This window comes from Psittacula echo (genome assembly GCF_963264785.1).
Source record: "Psittacula echo genome assembly, chromosome: 2".
Classification (NCBI taxonomy): domain Eukaryota; kingdom Metazoa; phylum Chordata; class Aves; order Psittaciformes; family Psittacidae; genus Psittacula; species Psittacula echo.
In genome coordinates this window covers 161,751,328-161,759,331 of record NC_137737.1, presented here as the reverse complement: position 1 = coordinate 161,759,331, position 8,004 = coordinate 161,751,328, and the positions used below count along the sequence as shown (strand labels likewise).

General features: G+C 45.5%; 1 protein-coding gene across 1 annotated transcript; it reads left to right on the top strand.

Moving 5' to 3' along the window:
* Positions 1–1,687: 1,687 nt before the first annotated feature.
* On the top strand, positions 1,688–7,927 carry CCDC166 (coiled-coil domain containing 166; the record flags this gene model as incomplete). The annotated part of the gene is made up of 2 exons (XM_080609785.1): positions 1,688–2,569; positions 7,847–7,927. 2 exons carry the CDS (start codon positions 1,688–1,690, stop codon positions 7,925–7,927), a joined length of 963 nt encoding a protein of 320 aa, XP_080465911.1.
* Positions 7,928–8,004: the final 77 nt, after the last annotated feature.

Here is an 8,004-nt window from a genome sequence, read left to right as displayed (position 1 = left end):
AATTTGACTAAAACACCAAAGCAAATTTCAGGATATTTACCTATAACGAAACCAAAATAGAACACAGAAAAAGAGATGTTGAATTGATGTTCAGCCCTGAATGTTGTGTACTTATCTCCCACCCACCATCTCTGAGAGAAGAATCCAGTCCTAGACAACGCGCACATCCGTATGGCACATTCAATGTTCCATTAAAATCCATGGCACACTTTCCATGGCCAGATCTGGGAGGATGTTTCTTTAGCCATTTTTAGACCACCTTTATGGTCATTCTTTCACTTTCTCTATATTCATAAATATTTAGTTATCTGTGTCATATCTGAAATGACATTATAGTTTAAGATGGTGTCCAAGAAGGTATCAGTTTATGTTACCTCAGGCAGTGGAAGGATAAAAACATGGTTGGTCTCCAAAGTGAGTGAGTACTTTGCTTGATTACTGAATCCCAAGATTAAAACTGGTTGCAACGCTTCCTTTTCTGCTCTCATTTCATAAGAAAAGACTGACTAAACTTTCTAAATCCAGGAAAAGGATTCAGCTGTCTCTTCAAATACAATTGCAGGACTTAGCTTTGATGGAGGAATGGGGCTTAATCTGAACTACTGTCCATAACATTTTCTACAGATAACTTTCAGTCCAGCCTGATGACTTAGCACTTATGTTTTAGAATTTGCTTTATGAATATGGAAGTTTTGGGTATGCCTCTGTTAGCACTTTAGTTCTTAACTTGCTGCTGAAGTTTAAAGGACAAGGTCTACTGCCTACAGAAAGACAGTACAATAATTGGCCAGTGGAATTTGACTTTGTACTCCAAACTATAGAAATAAGACATTATACAATAAAAGAGAAATCTTCAAAAGATGTGTATTTTTAGATTAGCAGGACTACTTCTTAGTTAACTAGGAAAATAAAATTTAAAACATGCATTTGTGCATGTTTCAACTCACAACATAGGCCAGACATGAAACATTCAGGCCAAACATTCTAGCTGCCAGAATAATCACTGAGAACATAAGAACATAAGAGGACCTTCCCCTCTACTCTGCCCTGGTGAGACCGCATCTGGAATATTGTGTCCAGTTCTGGGCCCCTCAGTTCAAGAAGGACAGGGACCTGCTGGAGAGAGTCCAGCACAGGGCAACTAAGATGATTAAGGGAGTGGAGCATCTCCCTTATGAGGAAAGGCTGAGGGAGCTGGGTCTCTATAGTTTGGAGAAGAGGAGACTGCGGGGGGACCTTATTAGTGTATATAAATATATAAAGGGGGAGTGTCATGAGGATGGAGCCAGGCTCTTCTCAGTGGCAAACAATGATAAGACAAGGGGTAATGGGTATAAACTGGAACACAAGAGGTTCCACTTAAACTTGAGAAGAAACTTCTCAGTGAGGGTGACAGAACACTGGAACAGGCTGCCCAGGGAGGTTGTGGAGTCTCCTTCTCTGGAGACATTCAAAACCCACCTGGACACATTCCTGTGTAACCTTATCTAGGTGTTCCTGCTCTGGCAGGGGGATTGGACTAGATGATCTTTTGAGGTCCCTTCCAATCTCTAACATACTGTGATACTGTGATACATGGCGGGGGGGGGAAAGCAACACTCATACATGTGGCATAAATATTTGGTTAGAATTTGTCACTTTTCATTCTGTTACAGTTTGCCAGTGTTTGATACTCCCAGTGTGGACTATGGCATCCAAGACAAAGCAGAAGAAACAAGACACCACACGTGTTGGGAAAAACAAGCAAGAAATAACAACCAAGAATGGAGATACATCCAAAGGAGTAAGTGACATGGAAAGATTTGCCCAAGACAGAAAATCATACTTGCAGAAGGAATACAAGGTTGTTACTGAACATATGAACACATATATGGGAAGGATGGAGTATTTCCTGCAGGAAAATAAATTCCTAGAAAAGGAAGCCAAACAGAATCAGGAAGAGGGCAGCGCTTACCTCTCTTACATAAAAAAGTACAGCCAGAAGTGCCAGGATCTGATAATAACATTAAATGACCAGAATCATGCTGATCTGTCTGAAGTTGGGATGCAGAAAGAGAAGCTCATCTCACAGTACACAGAAAAAGAAAAGGATGTAAGGAGCTATCTGATGAACATGGAGTCAAAGTACTCTCTTCTGAGCATGGAGGTTGAAGACCTGAAGCCTTTCAATGACCCATCTTATCGAAAGGAACAGATGAAAAAGATTAAGCAGCTGGAGAAGGAGCTGTTGGTCACAAAGATACAGCATTCAGATGAAATGCATAAAATCAAGAGCAGATTTCTGCAGGCCAAGGATGGCTGTAAGATGGACTTTCAGCAGAAGATCCAGGTTCTCACCAAGAGAGCAGAAGAAGCAGCAATACAATCTCTAATTCAGCATATCAAACAAGTAAAAGCAGAGACTTGGCATCTGCGGCAGGAATTGCTCAGACTCATCCAATACTCAAAAATCCTTAAAGAAACTGAAGTTCGATTGAGAGAGCAGCAGGAGCAGCTTCTTCGGGAGAACCAGTACATTCAGCACATGGCACACGCACGACACTGTTTACACCAGCACCAGGTGCACATGGTGAAACCTACAGGTCTCACAGCCTGTTCAGATGTGCCCAATAACCTCACTCATGCCAGTGTCAGCAGACATTGCTGGACTGCCAGCTGCTGCCAACATTAGCTAAGTAACAGAGTATAGAGAAGAAAATATTCTGTGGGAAGATGAAAGGATTGACACAGCTCACGCTCAGCACGTGATCCAGACAACAGATCTTAAAAGTAACATCAGCTCTAACTTTCATGACGTCTATACTAAGACATTTGAAACTGCAATCCCTTCATGTCCCAGAATAAACGACGACATTTTCTCTTTGACATAAGACTTTTTTGTTTCATTAATTAGCAATTTTCCATGGGCAAGTTATAATCTTAGGCAGTGAGGCAAACTTCATCTAAAAACACCATAGTACCCAGTGTAGGCCAACTCTTACTTTCAGCAATATTCATTTTCCCAAATCTTCTACATGGCAAAGATTTATTTTACCTTCTGCTAGTCTCCAAAGAGAAAATAAATAAAACCAAATAAAGGAACCAAATCATTTACACAATATAAGCAGTTGAAGTATTTGACCCTTAGTCATAACTATCAATAAAATACCTTCATTTAATATATGCATATCAATTTTTACCTCATTCTTTTCTTGCTTTAGTGTTTTACTTGAGAAGCAAGAGGTAAAGAGTTGTTTCTAACACACTTCAGCTACATTCTTTTTCCAAGTTGAACATTTCTGGGTTTCAGTTACCTCACTGACAATGACACCAGAGGTCACTCTTAGTCTAAGTTTTAACATTCACACTGTGCTATTTTATACAGAAGCCGACCTTTGTTTCAATTGGAAGAGACCTCAAAGTAGGATCAACCAGAGCAGGACCACTTTCAGTGCTTTTTAGTATCTCCAATGTCTCCACATCCTCTCTGTTCATCCTGTTCCCATGTTTTGCCACACGAGTAAAAAAAAAAAAAAAAGAAAGAAACGGAAAAGAAAAGAAAAATAAGCTTTTCTTATATTTAGATGGTATTGAAATTCCATCACAACTTTCAGTTTCAGAACAATCTGGCTCTGTCTTCCCCCCTCCTCTGCCTGAAATTTAAACACATTTCTAAGATCCCCTGAACCTTCCTCTGGCTAAACAATCCTAGCTCTCAGCCTCCTCTCATATCACAGATGCTCCAAACCTTAATCATCTTTGTGTCCTTCTGCTGGACACAATCTCATATGTCCATGTCTGTCATATTAGGGAACCCAGAACCATGCAAGATACTCTAGGCATGGTGTCTCAGTGCTGAGTAAAAGGGCAGGGTTGCCTCCCTCACTCAGCTTCCTCATGCAGCCCAGGACGGTATTTGCTGCCTTTGCTGCAAGAGCACATTTGCTGGCTTGTGATCAAGCTGGTGTCCACCAGGACCTCCAGGTCCTTTCCTGTCAAGCTGTCTTCTAACCCAATAGCTACCAGCCTGTATTGCAGCATGGGATTATTCCTCCCCACGTGCTGGACTTGGCATTTTCGAGTGATGAAATTCACTGACTTCCTCTTGGTCCCTTTCTCCACCCTGACAGGGTCCCTGGATAGTAGCACAACCACCTGCTCTATCAACTGTAGGCCCAAACTCTATCAAATGCTCTATCAAATCCAGGCCCAAACTGTGCAGGGGCCTCAAGTGTCTCCTGCAGCTCATGGAGGAGAGGAGGAGGCTGTCAACCCAGAAAGCTGGGAAATAGTAACAACAAAAAACAATAAAAAAAGGAGGAAGAGGACAATTAAAAGCAAGGGCCTTCCTTCTAAATCTGTTGTCCCACCCAGAACTGCTTTGCTGTCCTGCAGGGGGCTAAGGAGGAAGCGCACTTGCACCAGAAACAACCGGCTAATGAACTGGTAAAGAAGATCTCTACTGGTGCTGCCAGGAAAAAGAGGTGGGTCACAGTGGTATGGGACTCTACTTTGAAAGGGACAGAAGCACTCACCTGTTGGCCTGACCTGGTCTCGAGGGAGGTGTGTTGCCTGCCTGGGGCACGGATCAGGGATGTTGCAGAGAGGCTGCCTGCTCTAGTAAGTCCCACAGACTATTACCCACTTCTAGTGATCCATGTGGGTGCTAGTGATGTTGATAGCAGTAGGCTGGAGAACATAAAGAAGGACTACAGAGCCCTGGAAGAGGTGCTTAGGGGCTCTGGAGCTCAGATTGTTTTTTCGTCAGTTCTCCAGGATACAGAGGAGGACCTTAAAAAAGCTAGTTCAGATTAATAAATGGTTAAAAGGATGGTGTCATAGTCAGGGGTTTGGGTGTCCTGAACATGGGACCCAAGTTTGTAGGCCAGGTCTACTGGGGGCTGGAGGAGCTAGTCTGACAAAGAAGGGGAAGAGTGGGTTTGGTAGGAGGCTTGCCAGGCTGGTCAAGGTTGCTTTAAACTAGATGTGCTGTTGGAGGGGGGCATCATTCCACCCCAACACACCCGGTCAGTTGCCAGCACCTATAATAAATGCTCAGAGCGATGTAGATATATTCCAGCTGCTCCAGCCAATGAGCCGGCTTCATTTGGAGCTCGGCTCAGACGCCTCTATAGAAATGCCCGTAGCATGGGGAACAAACAAGAGGAATTAGAGATGTGCGCACGTCTATGGGGGTATGATATAGTAGGCATCACAGAAACATGGTGGGATGGCTCCTATGACTGGAGTGTTGGAATGGAAGGTTACAGGCTCTTCAGAAAAGACACGCCTGGCAGGCGGGACGGGGGAGTTGCTCTTTATGTTAGGGATAGGCTGGAAAGTATGGAACTCTGTCTGGGGATGGGTGAGCAGCCAACAGAGAGTTTGTGGGTCAGGGTTAAAGGGAGAACAGCAATGGGAGACATTACTGTGGGGATCTGTTACAGACTGCCTGATCAAGATGAATCTGTGGACGAAGTGCTCTACAGACAGATAGGAACAGCCTCACACTTGCAGGCCCTTGTTCTCATGGGAGACTTCAACCACTCTGACATCTGTTGGAGCGACGGTACGGCCTGGCACAAGCAATCCAGGAGGCTCCTCCTGGATTCCTGTGTGGAAGGTAACTTCCTTCTGCAAGTAATAGAGGAGCCCACAAGGAGAGGTGCCATGCTTGACCTTGTGCTCACCAACAGGGAAGGGCTCGTTGGAAATGTGATGCTCCAGGGCAGCCTTGGATGCAGCGATCACAAGATAGTTGAATTCGAGATCCTCAGGACAGTGAGAAGAGCGTGCAGCAAGCTCACTGCCCTGGACTTCAAGAGAGCAGACTTTGGCCTCTTCAGGAACCAGCTTAGTAAGGTTCCATGGGATACAGACCTAGAGGGCACGGGGGCCCAAGACTGTTGGTTGTTATTCAAGGATCACCTGCTACAAGCTCAGGAGTGTTGCATCCCAATGAGAAGGAACTGCAGCAGGAGGGCCAGGAGACCTCCTTGGATGGAAAAGGAGCTGCTCAGGAAAATTCAAAGGAAAAAAGAGGCTTATAGAAGGTGGAAGCAGGGACAGGCGGCCTGGGAAGAATACAGGGATGTTGTCCGGGAAGCTAGGGTCCAGGTGAGGAAGGCTAAGGCCCAGTTAGAATTGAACTTGGCTAGGGATGCTAAGGATAACAGGAAGGGATTCTATAGGTACGTAGTGAATAAAAGACAGACTAGGGACAACATAGGCCCCCTCCGGAAGATATCGGGAGAACTGGCTACCCTGGATTTGGAGAAGGCTGAGGTTCTTAATGACTTCTTTGCCTCGGTCTTCACTGGCAAAGGCTCTGACTGCACCACCCAAGTCTTGGAAGGTGAACGCAGGGACTGTGAGAATGAAGACCCTAGGCCCACTGTAGGAGAGGATCTGGTTCGAGACCATCTTAAAAACCTAAATATACACAAGTCCATGGGACCTGACGAAATCCATCCGGGGGTCCTGAAGGAGCTGGCGAATGAAGTTGCTAAGCCCCTGGCCATCATATTTGAAAAATCATGGCAGTCAGGTGAAGTTCCCGATGACTGGAAAAAGGGAAATATAACCCCATTTTCAAGAAGGGGAAAATGGATGACCTGGGGAATTACAGACCAGTCAGTCTCACCTCTATGCCTGGCAAAATGTAAGGAAGAAATTCTTTACTCTTAGGGTGGTGAGGCACTGGAATGGGTTGCCCCAGGAAGCTGTGAATGCTCCATCCCTGGCGGTGTTCAAGGCCAGGTTGGACAGAGCCTTGGGTGACATGGTTTAGTGTGAGGTGTCCCTGCCCATGGCAGGGGGGCTAGAACTAGATGATCTTAAGGTCCTTTCCAACCCTAACTATTCCATGATTCTACGAACTGCTCCTCCCTGGTTTGTATCGTAGAATCATAGAATGGTTTGTGTTGGAAGGGACCTTAAAACTCATCCAATTCCAACCCCCTGGCAGGGACACCTTCCACTAGAGCAGGTTGCTCCAAGCCCCTGTGTCCAACCTGGCCTTGAACACTGCCAGGGATGGGGTAGCCACAGCTTCTCTGGGCACCCTGTGTCAGTGTCCCACCACCCTCACATAGTGGTGCAAACTCGCTGGGGCTGCACTGCAACCCATCATTAGCTGACTGACAAAGAGGTTGATCCCTGGGGTACTTTACTCCACTGACCTCCAACTGGACTTCATGTCACCAATGGCAGACCTCTGGTTCCAGAGCTCTGTACATTTTCAGTCTGCACTTACTAGCCTGTATTTGGTCAGTTTGTCACCAAGGACGCTATGGGACATGGTGTCTGTCAGAGCATGCTCCCGGCATGCAGAGCTCTGCAGCATTAGCGATGGTTGGAGCTACATTTTTTGAAAAATAAAAACACTTTTTTTACAGTGCATTCGAATGGTGCCGATTTGAGAGCAATGTCTGGCATCCCCCTGATGAGAAGGGTTAACCGATGTACAGGGGGGTTAGGGTTAAGCCGCTTACTTGACAATGTTACTCCTTACTCATGCTTACTCAAGAAATGCATGATCAACAGTTATCGTGCTTGCTGGAACAGGGCGGGAGGACCAAGGCTATTGATAAAAGGAAGGAATAGTAACTCGGTTCCTGTTCTCCGGACCCCTAAACCGGCTGAAATCAGCTTTGTGGTTTGGACAGTGACTAAATCACCAGGGAACATGTGCTACGACTAGACGTGAAAAGTTCAAGGAAGACTCGTTTACTTCATCTTGAGACCCTCGCCCACGACCACCAGGAGACGCTACACGAGCAAGGACCTTTTACCTCATTATAATACGCGAGGGGATAGGTCGTGAATACGCATAAGTGTGTTGTGTAACCTCATGAATATGTAACAGAGGATAAATAAGAAGGAGAACAACGCTGAGGTGCGCATGCCTTTGGAGGAGCCATCCCCCATGCGCCTCAGCGCTGAATAAAGCATATCTACTTTACAACTTTAACGAGTTGTGGAGTCTATCTGCGCATCACCTCCGCGCGCTCCAAGTTTATCAAG